Raw genomic sequence first — 22,636 nt, forward strand, 5'->3', positions numbered from 1 at the left:
TACTGCCTGCTGCATCTGCTTGCATACTTTCAGTGAGTTGTCTTTATTCGTTCATGGGATGTGAGCATCGTTGGCTGGGCCAACATTTGTTCCCTGAGGGCAACCACATTGCTGTGGGTCTGGAATCACATGTAGGCCAGACCAGGTAAGGATGACAGATTTCCTTCCGTAAAAGACATTAGTGAACCAGATGGGCTTTTACAACAATCAACAATGGTTTCAAGGTCGTCATTATACTTTTAATTCCAGATTTGGTTTTATTTAGTCCCCAAAGCATTACCCTGGATCTCTGGATGACTAGTCCAGTGACAATAACACTGCGCCACTGGCTGGTGTATGAAGACACCCAGATCTCATTGCCCTCTCCTAATTTATGGCCATTCAGATAATAGTCTGCCTTCTCGTTTTTGCCACCAAACTGGATAATCTCACATTTGTCCAAATTATACTGCACCTGCCATTCATATGTCCACTCACTCAATGTATCCAAATCACACTGAAGGATCTCTGCATCCTCCTCACAGCTCACCCTCCCACCCAGCATCTTCAAATGGGAGATATTACATTCAGTGCCCTCATCTAAATCATTAGTATATATTGTGAATAACTCTGATCCTTGTGGTACCCCACTAGTCACTGCCTGCCAATTGTAAAAAAAATTATTCCTACTCTTTGTTTCCTGTCTGCCAACCAGTTGTCTATCCATCTCGATACGTTACCACGAATTCCATGCGCTTTACATATGTGAGACTTTGCTGAAAGCATTCTGAAAATCCAAATAGACCACATCCCCTGGCTCTATCTCATCAACTTTACTAGTTACATCCTCGAAGAATTCCGGTAGATTTGGCAAGCATGATTTGCCTTTCATAAATCCATGTTGACTGTGCCCAACCCTGCCACTGTTTTCCAAGTGCTCTGCTATAAAACCTTTGAGAATGGATTGGAGAATTTTCCGCACAACCGACGTCAGGCTTACTGGTCTATAATTCCCTGTTTTCCCTTTACTTCCCTTTTTAAATCGTGCAGTTACATTAGCTATCTTCCATTCTGTAGGAAATGTTGCAGAGTCTGCAGAATCTTGGAAGATGACCAGCAATGCATCCACTATTTCTGGGCCCACTTCCTTATGTAATCTGGGATGTAGATTATCAGGGCCTGTAGGTTTATTGGCCTTCAATCCTATCAGTTTCCCCAACACCACCTCTCTACTAAATCAGACTTCCTTCAATTCCTCCTTCTCACTAAACCCTAAACCCTTCTCACTAAATTCCCTAACATTTCTGGTATCTTATTTGCGTCCTCCTTTGTGAAGGCAGAACTAAAGTATGTACTTAGTTGGTCAGCCATTTCTTTGTTTTTCCATTATAAATTCCTCTGACTGAAAGGGACGTACATTTGTCTTCACCAATCTTTTTCTCTTCACAGGACTACAGAAACTTTTACAGTCAGTTCCCCGCAAGCTTAGTCTCGTACTCTATTTTCCCCTTCATTATCAATCCCTTGGTCCTCTTTTGCTGAAATCTAAACTGCTCCCAATCCTCAGGGCTGCTGTTTTACTGGCCAATTTGTATGCTTCTTCCTTGGATAATACTATCTCTAATTTCCCTTGTAAGCCATGGTTTGGCCATCTTTCCTATTTTACTTTTGCGCTACTTACTCCAATTCCGTTGTGCTTCAGTTTTTTTCTGTATGTATCACTGTCTGAAATGCTTGAAATGGTCCACTTTAGTAACAGCACCAAAAATCAATTATGCCTTTCAGTGAAACTCAATCCTCCTGAAGACCTGACACTGAATATGACGGACAGGAATGAGCTGATTTTGAGCTGGGACGTAGCAGAGAAGTCACTGAAATGTCGAATGAATGAAGTCAGGTACCGGAGCAATAAGGATAAAAGCTGGCAGGTACAGTGTGACAACAAGTGTTTTCCCTTATAAACAGAAAATTGGAACTAACTTTTAGAAACTCAAACCTTTGTCACTGGCAACTAGGATGAAGGTCCAAGCTGTCTTGGATCAAGCTGCTTCTTTTAGATTCCTTGACCAGACAGAGGAAAATGTTCATTTGCTGATGGTATCGTTCTCAGAATTCCAATGGCTTGGGAAAGTTACCTGGAGGAAGGGAGGGTGACATGTTGATAAATCTCAGAAAATCAACAGCTATTACTAAGCTTCACATGTCCAAACAGGAGTACACCAGGCATACCTGGTGTCAACCCAGTGAAGCTACAACGCAGCACTATTTGCAAGCCAAACAGCAGAAACAGCAGGCGATAGGCAGAGATAAGTCACCCTATAACAACCAACAGATCATATCAAAGCTCTGCAGTCCTGAACATCAGCTGTGAATGGTGGTGGACAATTAAACTTCTAACCGGCAGAAGAAACTCGGCAAATATCCCCATCCTCAATGGTGGGGGAGCCCAGAACATCAGTGCAAAAGATAAGACTGAAGCATTTGCAACCAACTTCAGCCAGAAGTGCCGGGTGGATGATCCATCTGGCTTCCTCCGGAGGTCCCCACCATCACAGATCACAGACGCAAGCCTTCAGCCATTTCAATTCACTCCACACGATGTCAAGAAACATGAGGCAGACACTGGATCCGTCAAAGGCTAAGAGCTCTGGAAATATTCCGGCAAAAAGTTGAAGACTTGTGCCTTAAACCAACCTGTTCCAGTACAGCTGCAGAACAGGCATCTACCTGGCAATGTGAAAAATTGACAAGGTATGCCCTGTTCTCAAAAAGCAGGTGAAATCCACTCTGGCCAATTACTACTCCGTCAACCTCATCTCAATCATCAGAAAAGTGATGGAAATGCTGTAAGCGACATGTACTCGCAATAACCTTCTCACTGGTGCTCAGCTTGGGTTCTGATATAGAGACATCCTCAGATCTTGACTTCAGTTCAGCATTGGTTCAAACATGGACAATAGAGCCTAATTCCAGAGGTGAGGTGGGAGTGACTGCCCAAGTCGGCAAGGCAGGATTGGATCGAGTGCGGCATCAAGAAGCCCTGGCAAAATTGAAGCTAAGAGAATACGGGAGAAAACTCTCTGCTGGTCGGAATCATACCTACCACAAAAAGTGATGGTTGTGATTGTTGATCAAACTTCAAAGTTCCCACAGGGCACAGGGATTGCAAGTACCAGATTTTAGATTTGGTGGCCATCCATGATTTTCCTCTTTAACAATCTGGATATTGAGACAGGTGACTAAAAGTTTAGACAAAAAAGTTTTAAGGAACATCTAAAAGGAGGAGAGGGGTGAAAAGACAGAGGTTTTGGAAGAAAATTCATCAACACTAAAACTGAAATATGAATCAAGACAGACTTTAGCCTATTCAATACTTCATTAATAAGTGCAGATATTTCCACTTTTGGTCTCGGTACTTATTATTTTGGATGCATGACATGGAAGAAAAAGAATCTGATTAAAATTGACTATTCCTTTCCTGGTTAGCTATGACATTTCAGCTGAAAGGAGCTTGGATTGTCTCTAATTCCTTCTCCTATAAACAGTAGGTTACTAATGACTTGCGAAAACTTTGATCTGAAATATGTTCCTGATCAATCACTACAATCAGCAGTAACTTGGACTGGATTTTATTCCCTGCCCTGGCATGTTTGAAGGTTTGGGCCATGTACATCAGCATGTGCCCTGCGTCATGCCTACCTGCCGACCTTGAACTATCTCTCATTTTACAGGGGCAGTGTAGAGGCTGGGCATTCACCCAGTCTTGGGCCCAATTAATGGCCACTTAAGTGCCTCATCCCATCCTTGCCACTACTTTGCTCATGACGTATGCCAGGGGAAGGCGTATGCCAGGTCGGTAGCCCACCAGCTTTTATTGTCGGGCAATGGCTGGCTTCCTTTAGAGGTTCCCAGTGTCCATCGGAAGCACCCCCTCCCCGCCACTATGTCATACCCCCTCCTTTACCCCCCTTTCTGCTCCCTACCGTTTCACCGTTTCTCATTGTGGCTTGCCAACCGGACTGTGGCAAAACCCCGGACTGATGTTCGGTGAGGCCTCCATTAGCCTCTCTTCTCTGGGAACGGCCTGGGATCTCAGCCGTGGCCACTGCTCGAACCTGGCACTGCTGGGGCTATAGAATTGCCAGACATTTGGATTGTTTAGCAGCTCTCTAAGGTAGGACCTCCTGCCGAGAATGGGGCAAAGGGCTTTCCCTAAGTAAATTAATACTCTGCCGGGAATTAAATAGGAGTGGGGTAGTCAGCTCTTTCATGGATGGGTTCTGAACTGACATTTTCATTGCTGGGACGTGGAGAAACATGGCTCCCTGTAAATTCTAGTCTATTGTTTACTTCAGGAATGAGATTTTAATACTATGATACTATCTGCTACTTTTTCTTGGTTTGTTCGTATAGGTAAATACAATTAATATGCAAAGAAAGTACAGTTTGCCAAGTATAGATCAAAAGAAGACCTATATCTTTCAAGTGCGAAGTAAGATTAATGAGTTTTGTGGCACAACTGTCCTGTGGAGTGAATGGAGCTCACCTGTTCAGTGGGGAGTTGCTGACACAGGTAAGTAAAATGTTTTGTCACATTGTTTCTGTGTAGCCGAGACATCATGGGCAGGATTCTCCGCCGGCGGGATGCTCCGTTTTGCCGGGAGCCCGGGAGTTTCCCGACGGCATGGGGCAGCCCCACAATGGGAAACCCCATTGACCGGCTGGCGTAATGGAGCATCCCGCCGGTGGTTGAGGCAGAAATGTGGTGCGGCGGGGCGGAGAATACTGCCCCATGTCTGTCGTTAGGCTCCAGCCTATCGACAAGCATCACATTGGCAAAACTGCCAAGGCATGATTGTGGCTGAGAATCTGTTCAAGATTATCCATCTCTGTTGGCCATCAAGATAGGCAGCATAGACTCTTTCTGACCTTGGCTGACTGTCTGTGTGGAGCTTGTACATTCTCGCTGTGTCTGCATGGGTTTCCTCCGGGTGCTCCGGTTTCCTCGCACAGTCCGAAAATGTGGTGTTTTGGCGGCTTGGCCATGCTAAATTACCCCTTAGGTGGGGTTACTGGGTTATGTGGATAGGGTGAGGGTGCGAGCTTAGGTAGCATGCTCTTTCGGAGGGTAGGTGCAGATCAATGGGCAGAATGGCCTGCTTCTGCACTGTAGTGATTCTATTCTATTCTATGAACTGTTTCCCAGTTACTATTAGTAAGAATTTTGCCTAACCAATGAGCAGCTGTCAAACCACTTGTTTTAACTGTACGCTGAAGGATCTGCCCAATTGAAAGCATAACATTGCCAATCTGCAATGCCTCCCAGACATAGGCACACATTTGCTGTGGGCTCCAGCAATACCATCGGTATCAAAACATTCAATTTCAAAAATTACAGGCGGGACTTTCTCGTCTTGTACGCAATGGGACCCGGAACGAGCGAGAACAGAAAATTTGGCATTCCAGCCAAACTCCATTCACTTCCGGTGGCACCGGAAAATCCCAGCTGTGAATGAGGATGGAAAATTTCAGGGAAGGATTTGGGAATTGGATTATTCATCCTTATAATGTATTGAGTGGGTTCCCTCAATGCGCAAGCCAAGCCTATTCCTTCAGGCTGAGCTATTCCTTCAGGCTGAGTTAGGATCTAACTACAGCAAGGGTTTAAAGTGAACTTTAAGGATATTTCTGATCCTAAGTTTGAAACCGGGGTGCTCGATTTAAACCTTGCAGGCCGTGATCAAGCACCTGTTTTCTTTAGAAATTTAAATCTGGGTCTTAGCAGCACTGTCAGCCAACATTCCTTCTATACTAATGAAGCTAAAATAGACAATCTAGATAGAACTATAAGCATAGGGTCCTGCAGCAGTGAAGGACCATCTGAAATGTGCCTTTTCGAGGAAACATCTGGGGTGCCATTGAAGTTGACTATAACTCTAGCCCCAAATATAGACTATGCTAGATCACGAGCAACGCTGATCCCTCAGCAATCACCCTCCCCTGTGTTTGAGGCAGCCACTTCACATAGACATTCATTTTGGGTCTGAGATAGTGAACCATGTCTCCCCCAAGGAAAGCAACTATTAAGAAATATTGGGTGCGATTCGGTGACCCCCGTTACGCCCGCTGCGGATCTAGGCCTAACAGGTGAAACACGCACACAAGCCCCAAATTGGGCATTGTACCATGCCAGGCGCGTGTCACTCGACTTGCTCTGCCCAACACGATCTGGATCTCGCCCAGATTGGAGTATATGGAATATTTACATACCCAGACGCCAGATTTACCGGCCACGCCTAGGAGACCTTGTCAAGTAGAGGGGGAGAATAGGGGGGGTTCCTGGTGGCCGTCCCAAGGTTCGGGGGGGGGGGGAGGGGGAGTCCAAAAAGCGGTGGGGGGGGGGGGGGTGGGGGCCTGAAAGTGTGGAGGGGTGTGAGTGGGACTGCTGGTTTTAGCTCGCCAGCAGGAAATCATTCTAAGTGCGGCTTCGGCAGGGAGAAACACCCTTAGGACAAAAAAGCGGCAGTGTGCCGTTGGATAGCAGGATTTTTCTCAGCACTGCAGCCGTCAAGAAACATCCCGCTAAATGTGCCATTCAACAGACTTTACCTTCAGTCCGCTGAATCACACCCATTACCTTTCTCGGACAGCCTGTTAAATAATTTGTTGGCCAAATTCTAACTACCGGATATTATAAGGGTCCAGGGGTCTCTCGTAAAAAATTGTGGGCGGGATCCTCTGTCTTGCCAACCGGCCAATGGGGTTTCCTATTGTGGGTACCCCATGCCATCGGGAAATCTGCGGGCGTGAGGGCGCTGCCGGCAAAACGGAGAATCCCGCCAACGGAGAATCCAACTTTCTGAAAATACATGCGAGGTGGGTTCTTATACTGCATGCAGAGTACAAAAGATGTTATACTTTACCAACTTATTTATAAGTTTATTACAGAACTACATAACACACAATAAGCTTTAAAGTGGGGATGTACATCGCAACATTAATGACTATGAAAGATAAAAAAGTGTTTGTTCCAATACAGAATCCAATAAAACTTTAAAAATACAATGCCACAGCTAAAGTCAATTTAGAAACTCATCAATATTCAAAGTAATGCTTTACCTGAGTCCTGAGTGAATCTGGTTGGGACAGTTGGACAGAAAAGCTGTCTACTCTATGATATCCAACTCTTGACAACCATAGAAAAAAACAAAGGGATTCTCCCAGTATCCTTCTGCAATGTCTCTGACGTTCTCAAAGGAAACTGGAACAGTTCTAGCTTTCTAAAGCAGATTGCCTCATCCTTCAGCAACAATGGGTGTTACCTCTTTGATTAACTCTTCCCCTTAGATGTGTCCTTGTTAATCTATATTATGTAATTGCTAAAGTAGTTTGATTATTCACAGTGTGAGCCAGATATATAGTCATACCACTCTAAAATATGCCCTCCCATCACCCATGGCACCGTCCCATGCAACCGCAGAAGGTGTAACACCTGCTCCTTTACCTCGTCCATGCTTAACATCCCAGGCCCATAACACTCATTCCAGGTTAAGCAGCGTTTCACTTGCATCTCTTCCAATTTGGTCTACTGCATTCGCTGCTTCCAATGTGGCCTCCTCTATATCGGAGAGACCAAACGCAGACTGGGTGATTGCTTTGCTGAGCGTCTTCGGTCTGTGCGCATTCAGGACCCTGACCTTCCCGTTGCTTGCCATTTTAACACAAGACCCTTCTCCCATGCCCACATGTCTGTTCTTGGCCTGCTGCAGTGAAGCTCAACGCAAACTGGAGGAACAACGTTTCATCATCCGGTTAGGCACGCTACAGTCTTCCGGCTTGAACATCGAATTCAACAACTTCAGATGATCAGCTCTACCCCACCTTGACCCATTTGTTTTCATCCCATTTCATTTAAACTGTCTTTTACCATTTATTTATTTCTTAATATATATTTAATCCCCTTCCCCTCCCCCCACACCTCCAGTTCATTCTATGAAGTTAGTTTCTCTGCTGTTTGACCTTTCACATCTTTTGTCCTCTCTGGGGACTGCCATTAACACTCTTTCCCCTTGGTATCTGTGGCCATTAGCACCCGGTTTCCCTGGGTTTCTGTGGCTATGACTCATCTTTCATTCTCACTCCACAGTATAAATATTTCCCACTTTCTCTGTTAGCTTTGACAAAGAGTCATCGGACTCGAAACGTAAGCTCTTTTCTCTTCCTACAACCAGACCTGCTGAGTTTTCCAGCATTTTCTCTTTTGTTTCAGATTCCAGCATCCGCAGTAATTTGCTTTTATTTTTTGCCTTAAAATTTTTCCTGTTAACCTCCAATTGTTTATATCTCGAGGTGATTTGAAATTTTTATATAGGGTGGCATTTACTGGCTGTTCACGCCGGCGGGAAATTCAGGTCCCACACCGGCGCACGGGTTTCCCGGTGACGACGGGTGCTGTCAACGGGAAATCCCATTGACAACAGCGGGACCGGTAGCTCCCACTGGTGGGCTACCTCCCCCACCGAAAAACACGCGGTGGGGTGATTGGTAAATTCTGCCTGTACTAGATCTTTAAAGTCTGCTTTTCATATTTGCTGAGGTAAGATCCTAAGTATGTCTTTTGAATAGATAAGGGGTGACAGTACCATCATAAAATTTTAAAAGTTCCTTTGCAAATGGCTTTAAAGCTTCTTTGTATCTTTGCCGAGTGTGAAGACAATTTGAAGGCCCTGGTGTTACTTTATGTCTGCTTAACACCTGTTGAAATCAAAGCTGTCAGCAAGTGCTGCTCATGTATCTGCTTTAAATCTTCTGGGCAAAAATGGTTATACTGGAATATGGGCAGCACGGTAGCACAGTGGTTAACACTGTTGCTTCACAGCGTCAGGGTCCCAAGTTTGATTCCCGGCTTGAGTCACTGTCTGTGTGGCGTCTGCGTATTGTCTGCGTTGGTTTCCTCTGGGTGCTCCGATTTCCTCCCACAAATCATGAAAGACGTGCTTGTTAGGTGAATTGGACATTCTGAATTCTCCCTCAGTGTACCCAAACAGGTGGCGGAATGTGGCGACTAGGAGCTTTTCACAGTAACTTCATTTCAGTGTCAATGCAAGCCAACTTGTGACAATAAATATTATTATGTGTCCACTTTCTCAGTTCTAAGATACAATATCTTATGAATTCTACCTATTCATTCATAAATTTCCTTCATGGATGATAATAATTCAATGCTCAAATCAGTACTACCCACTGTTTGAAGTTGCCAAATTTGATTGGAAAATTTTGGATGATGTCTTGAAGTTTCTTCAGTTAAATGCTGCATGCCAGAAGAAAGATAGCAATGTCAAAGAACAAGACAGAATCAGGGGGAGGGAAAAGAAAATCTTCCTGAACTATACTGCAGAACACACCTCTCAAACAAATGCATTGTTAGTGAGCAGCAAAGTGGGGAAATTGCCTATTTAGGGATAGGGTCAGGAAGAATAGTACTGATAATTAAAAGAGACATTTAAAAAATTTCAAAAATTGATAAAGATTTGTTATTTTTGTTTTACAGACAATGTAGTAGCATTCCGTACTATAATCTCCACAATTTCACTGTTGGGATTAATTTTACTTCTGGTTGCTCTCGTAAAGAATGAACGGTGAGTTACAAATAGCCCAACCCACTTTATTAACATTTATAAACCATACTGTACCATCTTTTTCATGCAACTGCTACCAGAGTGTATCAGGCGCACTATGTGCCAACTTCTATATCTGCGACATGCATCGTTCTGTCGCGCAATAGTATTTGCCAGTATTCTTTCTTGAGGCTACAGCTGTATTGAAGGGCAGTCCTGCAAATCCGCACAAGGATGCTAAACTGAGGTCTAGCTTTGTAATTCTCTACAATTCTCTAATCTGAACTATAGCACAATGTGGGTGGACAACTGGTACATGGCGATGGGACAGGGGTGGTATTATCCAGAACACCAGGTAATGAAGGATAGCACTGGAGCCAATATTTACACACTTTTAGAAGCATTTATTTACAGATGTAAACATGACAGTCATATACCTCCTCACCCAACAACCACAATTCCAATCTCTTCCTTCTAATGGGGAAACAGGTGAATTCCCAGTTCATGCTCAGTACCTGTTTACAACAAAAATGCAATTAAATGATTTCCTTGTCTATTCTTTCAATAAAATTCTAGTTTATGCACAATCAAAATTTCAAATCAAATCAAAGACCAGCATATTGTTGTACATCGTGATATCCCCGTTCCTCTAGGACCCCTAACAGTTGAAAACTTGCATCCATCCATAATTTTAAAGATTGCCTTTCTTTCTACCAGTTGTTTCCAAGCCAGCAGGGTCAATCTGTAACCTTTTCTCACTCACACTTTTCAATGAATGTGCATTATCCCACAAGGACAATGTCTTACAACACTCTTCTACACAATATCCAATTGTTTTTCTGTATTCAGAACGTCCCTTCTCCAGAATCTTCAAAGATTTTTGACAAATAGAATCCTATTTCCACTGCCTTGACAGGAGCCAGTGTTTCACCAGACAAAGTATTTTGATCAACCCTTTTTACTTTCTAGCTTCCCAACATGAAGGACAATATTTCCCATTTCATCCATCAGACATATTATGAAACCAGTTGCAGGTCAGCACCCATCAGGACAATGGACATGGTTACATGAGGAAAAGCTTTTTCACATACTGAATGGTTAGGATCTGAGATACATTACCAGGGAATGTAATGAATACAGGGCCAATTAAGACTTTGTAAAGGGAATTGGGCCATTATTTGAAAAGAAAATATTTACAGGGGCATGGTAAAGACAGTGGAATGGCACAAGGTGAATTGCTCTTTCTGGAGGGCTAGCAATGATATAACTGGCTAAATGGCCTCCTCTGTGGTATAATTATTCTCTTCTCTGTGAAGCATTGCTAAAGAAAAGTCTAAATTCATTGTCTTAGGGTCATCCAATGATGGAAGATTAAGTATGTATTTATTCAGATTTAACATTCTTAATGTTTAATTTTTCCTTAAAACAGTCTCTACTTTCAGCTCTTTCATCATATTGCTGTACTCCAAAACATCAAGGCTATAATCTGGTCGAACCCAGGCCAAAACAAGTGCAACTACCAATTGTCCTGTGAGAGTACCTTTAAGAAATAGGTGTTTAAGAAATGTACCTTTAAGAAATGGGTATTATCAGTGATGTCAGAGTGTGAGCGGAGCTGGGCTGTCTGTCAGCTTTTTACTTTCGTTTCTGAGAAGGCTGCAGGGTGTGTTTTAGTTTTGTTTTCAGTGTTGGAGCTGAAGCCAGACAGAGCAGATGCACCGTTGATCTCTCTGCCATCAAAAAACTATCTCTTGATCATTTAGTGAATTCTGAATTATAAATGTTTTCAGTAATGACTTTAACCTGATGTGCTTCTGACGAAGGTTTTGTTTTTAAGTCGTATGGATGTCAAAAAGGAAAGTTTAAAGGTTTACTTAGTGTTGTAGTCTTTGGGGTTTGTATTTGAATTAATGGTTGCTAAGATGTTCACTGTACGTTTTTAAAAGGTTAACTTGAGTTCATAGAATAGACATTGTTTTGCTTAAGAGAATACTTTTCCATTTCTGCTGTACCACACCTGTAGAGTGGGCCATGTGCTCCCCATACCACAATCTATTAAAAGTTGTGGGTCAGGTGAACTCCATGATACACTTTGGGGTTCTCTAAACCCTGGCCCATAACACAATCAAAATGAGCAATTTCTCAATTTCTTCTTTAAAGATATAACATCATCTTTCTGGAGTGACCAGGATAGGAGTAGCTCTTTAAATAGGATTATTGATTTAAAGTTATTTGAGACCTACTTTGCTTAACATCTAAACCAAGATATTTAAAAGTGTCACAAGCCTGACTACCGAACTTACTTTCTATTCTAACCTTATTAATAACATTTTACAAATTCCACATTGCTATCCATAAGAAATCAGCATGCACCATGAGGATACCTGGAAGCTTTTCTTTATAATACCAATAAAATATTGTGGGGTTTGCGTTTACTTGCAAAACAGATTTCACCGGAATATACCATACCCTGGCAGCTTCATTCAGGTTACATTTAGCTTCCATTGTTTTCTTCTGCATCTGCTATGTCTTTGGCCCGTTCCAGGAACAATTCCTTCTGGAAAGTATCTCCCTGCATGAATGGGGGTGGGGGAACAAAATGGGAGCACCAATGGAAAATCCCACAAGGCTATGGGAACAACAATCACATTGGCGAGATCTCGTTCTCTGATTTTCCCACCCCTTGCCAGCAATGCACTGAAGCTCCTGCCCAGAAAGTACATTTAAATAAATTTACATGTGTTTAAAGGGCTTCCCTACCATATGGTACCTCCATGTAGGGAACTCCTCCTAAATGAGGTTTACAACAACTTCTGCAAAACTTGAAGCTGTTGAGGGGAACTCACCAGGTGCGCAAAGGTCAATATAGCACCTAGGGTGAGAACGACATACCTGGACAGTGCACTGGCACAGCCCCTGGCACTGCCAACTTGGCAGCCAACCTGGAAGTGCCCGGGGAGCAGTGCCTTGGAGACGTGCCAGGGGTGGGCTCTCTATGGAGCGGGGGGGGGGGGGGGGGGGGTTGCCCGGTTCCTGTTGGTGGCTGGGAGGTTGCCCTGATGCTTTTGGAGGCTCCTCTGTGTCCGTGGGGTGGTGGTGATAGGGCACGTCTTTCAAATACTGATTGGGGCGCCCTTTAAGCATGGCACTCCAATCTCTGTGGAGCGACTTTGCTGGCTTTATTAGGCCATGTCCCAGCAGAGTGACAGCGCAAACCATGCCCCCAGATTCTCAGTGGTCAGATTCCCAGAGAACCTGGAGAGAAAACATGGCTGTGCAGCTGGAGACTGACAAATTGAGGGAAGATTCCAACCGTGGTGTTTATGTCGATTGATCTATGCTCCCATGAATGTGCAGCCAAAAGAGCTAAAACAATTCTCAAGATCATGGCCAGCATTCTCTAGTCATTGGGATTCTCGGTTCCCACTGGCAGTGCATTGATGCCTGTGGGTTTCCTAGTGGCACAGGCAGCTTCAATGGGAAATCCCATTGACAAGCTGCGGGAGTATAGAATCCCACTGCCAGCGAACTGCGCGGCGCTGAGAAACACGTGGCTGGAGGACTGCAGATTCCAGTCCTATATTTTCGCTGTGGAAGAGTCTAATTTAACGCCCGTATCACCTAGTTCTCTTCAAAACTAGCCTTGCTTCTGCCTTATTTGTCCCATCTGCAAGGACAGGCCGGATGTTCTGTTCCAGCCCACTGCTGGAATTATCTAGTCTCGCTGAAAGGGTCGATGGACTTTCGGCTGTCTCTCCAAATTTTCCATCCCTGCCCACAGTGATTCCCATCGCGAGCGGGACTGGAAAATCCTGGCTGATGTTTCGTGCACAAAATTTACCAAAGTGACAAAGCAGGTTCCCCCATGTATGGTACTTCAGATAAATTTCAAACTCTCTCCAGCTACCTAATTCCCTTTAATTAATTTATCCTCAAGTCACCAAAACTTCATAATCATCAGGACTTCTAATTCTGTTCCAAGAGTGTTCTGTGGCTTTTATTTAATCACGTAATCTATTTATGCTGGAGCTTCTACTTGCTAGTTTAAGCAGGCCACGGCTACGACTGCGAGAACTCCCTTTTGAACGGTCAGAGGATCCTTTTCCGGGTGTTTTGATTGTTTCGTGGCACAAAGAGTCGTAATTGTCATAATCTCCCATTCACTGGATCCCTCTGGAATATACATTCTCCCTGTACCCACTCTGGATAATTGGCTATGGACGTGAGAGCATCGTCATATGTGTTATGATCCAGCTCTTGATCTGTCGTATTCTGTTTTTTCATTCTTTCATGGGGTGTGGTCATTGCTGGCAAGGTCAGCATTTCCTCCTCGTCCTTAATTTCTCTTGAACTAAATGGCTTGCAAGGCCACGTCAGGGGACGTTATGGGTTACTGTGGGTCTGGAATCACATGTAGGCTGATGCTCAGTAGGCTGTAGGCTGATCCCTCAGTAAAATCAATTGATTTTTACGACAATTGATTATTGCCTCATATTCCAAATTTATTCAATTAAAATTAGATTCTTCCAGCTGTCATGGACCCATGTCCCCAGAGCTTTAGCCTGGGCCCCTGGATTACTAGTCCAGTGACATTACCAGTATAATAGCATCTCCCCCATCAGGCAGGTGGTCTTCAGATCCTTCATTGTAGCTCAGTTACTTCTATCAACGGCTCAGATGCTGAAATTTAGTAATTAATTATGTTTAATCATGATGAATTCACCTTAACAGCTTAATTGCTTTTGCAAGGACCAAACAGAAAGGAACTTTATTTACAACAATATGTACACGGCACCAGTAGTTCACTACTGGATCCCTCTGGAGCAGGCACCACACTGGCCAGATCTATTTATACAGCTGCAAAGCTAACGATTGTCCCCAACCAATGGGATCTGGGAAGGTTATAACTGTTGCCAATTATAGCCTATTACCTTACCTGGGTCTTTCCATTCCCCGTGAGCCTGTCATTTATAGTACACAATCTGTTAAAATCCATGATATATTCATGGAATGAACATCTCCTTGCCAAAAAACTATCAAAGTCTGATTTTGTCTCATTAAACATTTAACAGATCATCTTTCTTGTGGATTTTAACTGAAGAATGTTCAAATTTTCTCCCAAAATACTTGACTTCGGATTTTACTTCTTGTAGGAAGCAACAAGGCCAACACCATGCCTTGTTTTCTCTTTGATGAGGGTGTACTCCATGTCAGTTAAACTTCTAACAGTCATTTGGTGAAGGAGGAGGCAAGAAGTCAATCTTTGCTTAGTTTAGATTTATTCACAAAGCGAAACATTACAGGTGTATAGCTCCTAACCCTCCTCCTCCACTAGTGCCAGTAAGTTTCTCTTTATATGTGCTCAATTAACAAATACCCTCGAAATATTTATCATTACCCCTAATTTATACAATTGGCCAGGTCCACTGCATTCTTTGACTGGCCATATAGTTCAATCTCCAAGAACATTAGAGGGTTATCATAACTCCATAATTCATGCTCGCTTCCTGCTATTTTTCACAATGGCTACTAGGATTGTAGCTTTCTGTCTGATTTTCTTCCCCCCCGTAGGTTTCAGCCTTCAGCTTTAGAAGTATTCTCTGCTACTCCAATTGTGGGCAGGGATGGAAAATTTGGAGAGACAGCCAAAAGTCCATCGACTTTCAGCGAGACTAGAACATTCCAGAAAACCAATTGATGAAGGATAGAACTGGAGCCAATATTTACACACTATTATTTTTATTTACAGAGATACATTACAAGAATACATTTCATAACCCAACAACCACAATTTTATTGTGTCTATTTAGAAGGGATTTAGAATAATACCCAGTTAATGACCACCATCTGCAAACACAATTAATATATAATTAGCAGCCTATTTTAATTTCTGCACTTACAAGATTAATAGCACCTGTGCTGACTTGCAAAAGGAAATAAAGATGAATAGCAGTCGTTTCTAAATATTGGCCTCTATCAATGACAAAAACATTACATTCTACAAACATCAATATAAATAAACTGGAGAAGGCAGTCTGCAGATACCAGACAGAGGATTAGAACATAGAACATAACAGCGCAGTACAGGCCCTTCGGCCCACGATGTTGCACCGTCCTGTGAAACCCCTCTAAAGTCCCTCTACACTATTCCCTTATCGTTCATATGCCTATCCAATGACCATTTGAAAGTGTTTAATGTTGGCGAGTCCACTACTGTTGCAGGCAGGACATTCCACGCCCTTACTACTCTCTGAGTAAAGAACCTACGTCTGACATCTGTCCTATATCTATCTCCCCTCAATTTAAAGCTATGTCCCCTCGTGCTGGACATCACCATCCGAGGAAAAAGGCTCTCGATGTCCACCCTATCTAATCCTCTGATCATCTTGTATGCCTCAATTAAGTCCCCTCTTAACCTTCTCTCTAACGAAAACAGCCTCAAGTCCTTCAGCCTTTCCTCATATGATCTTCCCTCCATACCAGGCAACATTCTTGTAAATCTCTTCTGTACCCTTTCCAATGCTTCCACATCCTTCCTATAATGTGGCGACCAGAACTGCACACAATACTCCAAATGCGGCCGCACCAGAGTTTTGTACAACTGCAACATGACCTCATGGCTCCGAAACTCAATTCCTCTACCAATAAAAGCTAACACACCGTATGCCTTCTTAACAACCCTCTCAACCTGGGTGGCAACTTTCAGGGATCCATGGACATGGACACCGAGATCTCTCTGCTCATCCACACTACCAAGAATCTTACCATTAGCCCAGTACAGCACGCCCGTGGTTTCTCCATCTACATGACTGATGGATTCCCATTCAGTAGAATGCATGCAGAAAGTCGACCGTCTTGAACAACCATTCCTATAGAAAGCTTTTTAGCTATTTCAGTGATTGCAGCAACATCAGGATGGCTACCCTTAGCCCTTCAGCCAAGGGTGCAGAGAAAGTCTGCAATTGGCCACTTTATTATCTATTCCAAGGTATGCTTTTCAGGACATGAAACAATGCACCTAAGATGCTATTTTACCCGCCACTCTCCCTTAGTAAGACAAAATATTTTGAGCGCTGATATCATTCACACAGCCCAGCTAAGAGTTTAAACAAGATGAGAAGTTGCACTATGACTTTGATTGGGGAGCCCTGTATTTTGATATTGTAAATTACGATTGCTGGATTTCCCTCCTTGTTGTCAGGTTGCTTCAGGATTCAGGACATATGATTAATTGAGTCTTGCTCAGTTTTATGCATAAATCAAGGATTAACCCGCTGCTTTTTTTTTGCAGGCTGAAGGTGATAATTATCCCAAAGATTCCAAATCCAGGCAGAAGTTTTGATCCTTTGTTCAACAATCACAATGGCAACTTTCAGGTAAAGAAATGGAAGAGAAATAACTTCTGTTGAAATGGTTTCTTTTCAATCATGCTGTGTTCAGGGGAATATCGATCAGAGAGATTTTCTCACAGATATGGGGGACACAGGCCTTCCAGAGTGGCATTGACAGAGAACGGTAGATGTTAATCATGCCTTTAACTGGGAGATGGTAAATGGGTCACATGATATGGAGGGGGATGGGGAGGGGGGGGGGGGGTATGGTTGTATTCGAACGAATGGGAGCTACAGAAACAGAGTGTAGTTGAGGGAGAAATTGAAAGGAATGAAAGAGTTGAATTTATATCACATCATTCATTACCTCATGTCATCCCAAACCCCAAACTCTTTACAGCTAATGAAGTATTTTTTAAAGTGTATTTGTGAGAGCACGGAAGCTAATAAGCACACACTGAATTCTCACAAGCACCAATGCTATAATGACCAGATTTGTTGTTTTTTGAGATGCTGATTTAGAAATAAATATTGGCCAGGAAAGTAGGGATAGCACCATTTGTGAGTGCCACAAATAATCCAGCAGGAGTTTGTAGAGTCAACCAGAAAGTAACTTTATTTACAACAATATGTACACAGCAGCTGTAATTCACCACTACTTACTTCTCTAACTGGCACACCACACTGGCCAGCTCTATTTATCCAGCTCCAACTAGTAGTGATTGTGCCTTCCCCTCATTGGGGGAGCTCATATTCCCCAAGGGGTAACCAATTGTCCCCAGCCAATAGGATCCGGGCAGGTTATAACAGCACCCATACACTCCCTCAAAATATTGCCATGGGAACTTTTACATTCAACTGGGAGAGAGGACAGAGCTTTGCTTAATGTTCCATCTGAAAGGCAGCACCTCCAACACTGCAGCTTTCCCTCAGTACTGCACAGTACTGTTAGCCTAGATCATGAGTCAACAACTTGAATAATCAAAAGGGCCATTCAAAAAAAATTAGTCAAAAACTCAATGTCTTAAGAATGGTAATGCTGTTAAACAAATGTCAATACTGTTGAAAAATAACAAAGGCACATTTCAACAACAATTTTTTTAACCAAAAAAAAAGGTTTATTCAAATTATACTTTCTCACAAGTACAATGTGAATTAAAGTTTCAAAAAAATGAAGCAAACCATTTAATTGTTTGCAAGTTTGATCAGTCACGATAGGCAGCCATGTGAGTCCTTAGGGAACCATAAGTGACTTCTGAGCTGCAGCTTGCAGACCGCTGACCTAGATTTTATGCTCAAGTCTTACAGTGGCAATCCATGATCGATGATGATCAATGTTATAGTTGATCAACTTATACCAGTGAGGAATTGAACAAAACGAATGTGATATAAAATAGGATTATTAGTTAGAATAATGTTATCACCAGAAGATATTTTATTTTAGGAATGTTGTACCTCTATTATTCTGCTTCTAAGTTTGTACAATTTGCTACAGGAGGCTTCAAGGAAAAATATCTGAACCTGCTTCAGTGCTTCAAGGTACAATATCTGAACCCACTTTAATGCTTTAAGGTAGAATATCTGAATCCAGTTTGATGCTTCAAGGTGCAAAATAAGAACCCATATCAAGTCAATTGGAGTCTGAATAGTCTTAGCAGGTGCACAGATCAGTTAGTGGTGAGATTGGCTTTTTTATTTCATGCTGTACTTTTTTAAAAGTTGTGGCAGGAATAACTGGTTTTGGCTTTTTAAATAACTTGATGTTTTCCTGTTGTCATTTTTAAAATAAAAAAAAAACTTTCAGTTTTCTCTCTTTTGTTGTTCCGAAGGTCTTGATTTGTCCCAGGGATAGTCTCATAGATAGACCCCCCCCCCCCCCCTTGCTGTACGAATGAGAACAAGAAATAAGAAACAAGAAACATTAACAGACGATTTGATTCTGAGGCACAGAACAGTCCAGTGTCAGGTGACATCTTCCAGCTACAGGCACCAAGTGGTGCTCAGGGTAGAAATATATGGCTGATATCCTTCCTCTCCAGCTTAGGGATGCTGACCCCAATTGCAGCAAACTACAGCCACACGGCCTGCTATCGCTGCATTCAGAAAATATCAAGAATCAAATATCCCTGTTTGACTTTGACTTTTCATATTCCAGTTCCAGGCTGGATGGTGCACTGATTAACCAAACTACCAACGAGCTTGTTTCTTATGATCTTCAACTGATGGAAGTGCTATTGACATGAGAGAATAGGAAGCATGATGAGGGAGAGAAATAAAAAGCATGCATGAGACACAACGAACATGCAGCTCAAAGTAAAGATAGAAAGAAAAGTGTGCAAAAATTGAAAAGCAGGTTTTAGCAGCTCTGACACTTGATAGAAGAAATAAAATGGGTTCACATCAAAGGAGCAGTTTTCAGCGGCACACTGTTCCAAAAGACGTTCCCAAACATTAACTCTGCCCTTACCTCCCACTCCAGAAACACTGGGACTACCATTCCACTGTGGTGAATGTGTAACTACTATAAATTCACACTGTACATTACTGTGTCCCCGTGGGCTCCATCTGTGAGACGTTGCGTGGCTCTGCCCACAGGGGGAGATGAGGAGCATGTACAGGGCTCCGCCCTTGGCTCCACCCCCCCCCCCCAGGAAGTATAAGTGCTGCGGCTCCACCCCCCCCCCCCCCCCCCCCCCAGGAAGTATAAGTGCTACGGTCCTGCGAGTCAGACCTCAGTTCAGCATAGTCGCAGGCAGGCTCAGTTGTAAGCCGATTAAAGCCACAGTTTACTTCAACTCGTGTCTCTCAATTAATTGATGGTCGCATCATCCACAACTGGCAAACAAGTGAAATGTCTGAAGTAATTAATGTTAATATGAAAGGGCTCCACGTGAACGTCAGTGGAACAGTGTAGAAAATCAGAGCCAGAGGGGTCAGACTGGGTGTGGGAGGTGTAACTGAAATGGAAAGCACACAGGGAGCAGTGTTACACCTGGTCAAAGTAGAGGCGTTTGGCAAAGCAGTGACCTAATCCCTCAGACAGCAGTATGTTCAGCAAAAGAAACATCTTGCTATGACTGGATCAAAGTTCTGTCAGGAATATTACTTTGGATGTGGGGGGGGGGGGGGGGGGGGGGGGGTTGGTGCTTGCCAAGGCCAGGTGAAACTCCCTGTCACTTGTTTTCGTGAAGGCCTGCTAGCTGGGCGGCAGCAGGGGCGATCAAGGACCCCGGAGGAGTTGGGGGAGGTGATGGGGGGGGGGAGTGGAATCTCATCCGGGTAGGTAGTAGATGCGATTGGTACTGCACCTCCCTGAGGCCGAGGATCTCACCCACCTTATTGTGAGGAGTTTGGCACTTCTCAGCAAAGAGGGAAAAGTGAATGGGACAATCATACACATTCTAATAGCTGTTTGAGAACAACAGGAGCCCAGGGAATGGGTTTGCACAATGCCTTCTGGGATACCGGGCCAGAGAAGAGAAGGAAAAAAAGCCTTACAATAAACAAAACAAGTGGATCAGATTTGCATCAACATCAGGAGCCATCATGGAAACAAATGGAGCTTCAATATTCTCAATGAGTGTAAGGAGGGTGTTACAATGCCATGTTAGTCAAGTTACTACAGCAAACCAAAATTATGCACAGATATTTTACTGCCGTCTTACTCATTTCAGGATTGGCTTGGTGTCCCAAAGGATGCATTGGAAGGTTTCAAATCAAACTACCATGAGAACGTGTGTATCGTGAGCGAGTCGCCAGCCAACTCTACCCAGAGTATTGTCCACGGAGGGTCCTTGGAGCAGCACGGGAGTACACAGATCCCAGGGAAGATGCCCATTCCTGGTAACAAGGGAGGGATTCAACCAAAAAACACGTCTCCTGCACCACTGTTTTCTGACATTGCGGTTTTTGTAGAAAGCAATAGGTACGCCATTAACGAAAACATTTACGTCAGAGTCTAGCCTTTGCCGTATTGCAAGCCTTAATGACACTGGAGAAATCCCAGCTATGGTGGTACAAGATTCTGAAAAGATTCCCCACGTCCTCTGGGAATAAAAATCCCCACAATTGTAAATCTTGCAGCAACCTCCACAGGGAAATAAAACAGAAAATTTTGGGAATGCACAACAGACCAGTCAGGATAAGAAAGAGAAACAAACCCCTCTTTCACTTTCATAAGTTAGCCAACCTCTTGTGATTTTCCGACATTAACTGTTTGTATTTCACCTTGGTAGAAAATGGTGGTAGTTTTCTTTTAACCACTCAAGCATAAGTGAAGCATGGAAATCTGGGCAAGATAAACAGTGAGCATTTCAGACTGATGACCCTTCATCAACCTGAAGGCACTAGCTTTATTTGCATTTCCAAGGGCGTGCCTGACCTTCTGAGCATAGCCAGCAATTTCAGCGAGGGTTTTTTCCTCCAGATTTCCAGTCCCCGCAGTATTTTGCTCTTGGACGATAAGTATTGCACTGCATATACTTCCACATTTGAAGGCTGATTTCCCAATTGACTGCTGCTGGAGAGGCGCAGTGGTCTCAGGGTATGCTGATTGAGAATTGGAGCCCTGAAGACCCTGACTTTTCCCCATAACTGAATGGAAAATCAAACGTTGCCGGTCAGTGTTCCCTGTAGCTGCCAGTACATGGCGTGAGTTCCCCACTGTTAAATCGGTCATTTAGTTACAAAATGTCAATCTGCTATTTTGTGTTGCTAAGATTTGGTATGTTTGTCCAATGAGGATGCACGTTGTCTTTTGAAGGAAGAGAGATAGGTAGTCTGTACCATGTCTCATAATTTAAGCAAATCAATAGGCTGTGAAAAAATATTAAACGAGCTAAGTGCCAAGCATCCTGTATGATCCATGAGGTGTGTAACAATTTTGAGCCACCCTGCCATGTATTTTCTTGCTATTCTTATGTAATACGTATATGAGACTCATCTGAGAGTGTTTCTGTTTTTTTTTTGCTTTTCGTTTTATTGAACATTTTGTTGAGGCTATAGCAGCACCAGGTTTGGCTGAACAGCATAACGGTGAACAAGGACTTGACGGGAGACAGAGTGAGAGTCGGCAGCAGCCTGAACATTATAGCGTTGGAGCATTTGGTTGTTACCCTACGTTGCAGTATCACAAGTAACAAATACCAGGCTGTTGCACACTATCCAGTTTGATGATGAATTAACAAATGCTTTACATACATGAATCTGTCATTCTCTCTCCAGTGTACCTTAAAATTTCATGCATGCATTTGACGTTAACTTAATTTCCGTATGAACAGCTACTGTAAAATGAAGCTTTGATGGATAAACCATTATTTGAACTCATCAAAATGCGTGTTTCACTTGCTCACATTTCAAGGGCAGTAGGTGCAATGGTGTAAAACAAGAGAAAGCAAGTAGCCCATTTAACCTCCCTCCCAGTTTCTATTTCCATTGACTTTGAGGGTAGCTTACCATGGGTCCTGATGCGGAAATAACAGTCTTGGCCAACAGGGAGAGGTCAAATCATTCATGTCAAATTTGTAAAAAGAACTACTACAAAATAAAGTATTCTTAACAGACAGTTCAAGTTGGATATAAGGACAAATCACTGAAGACTTCATGATGCACACACACACACGTATTCTACAAAATAACTAAAGACGAGCAACATAGCTCAAGCTGATTTGGGTAACTATTTCTCGGAACAGCTGAAGGAAAAGCTGATGG

The 22,636-nt window shown here is 43.2% G+C and overlaps 1 protein-coding gene across 4 annotated transcripts in view; it reads left to right on the top strand.

Annotated features, from left to right (window-relative positions):
• The window catches only part of LOC119952105 (cytokine receptor common subunit gamma-like), a 67,941-nt gene extending 45,684 nt beyond the window's left edge, over positions 1–22,257 (top strand). Inside the window, exons 4-9 of one of the 4 annotated variants that reach the window (XR_005457765.1) lie at positions 1,765–1,907; positions 4,393–4,552; positions 9,530–9,617; positions 16,888–16,966; positions 20,597–20,852; positions 21,932–22,257. Coding sequence is in view for 3 of the 4 variants with exons in the window: in XM_038775667.1 (XP_038631595.1) it covers positions 1,765–1,907; positions 4,393–4,552; positions 9,530–9,617; positions 16,888–16,972; positions 20,602–20,889 (764 nt within the window). In the remaining variant the exon portion in view is untranslated. Of the gene's footprint in view, positions 1–1,764; positions 1,908–4,392; positions 4,553–9,529; positions 9,618–16,887; positions 16,973–20,596 lie in introns of all 4 variants that reach the window. The other 3 variants (XM_038775668.1, XM_038775669.1, XM_038775667.1) reach the window with 3 other exon arrangements.
• The last annotated feature ends 379 nt before the right edge of the window (positions 22,258–22,636 follow it).

This window comes from Scyliorhinus canicula, chromosome 17 (assembly GCF_902713615.1).
Source record: "Scyliorhinus canicula chromosome 17, sScyCan1.1, whole genome shotgun sequence".
Classification (NCBI taxonomy): Eukaryota; Metazoa; Chordata; class Chondrichthyes; order Carcharhiniformes; family Scyliorhinidae; genus Scyliorhinus; species Scyliorhinus canicula.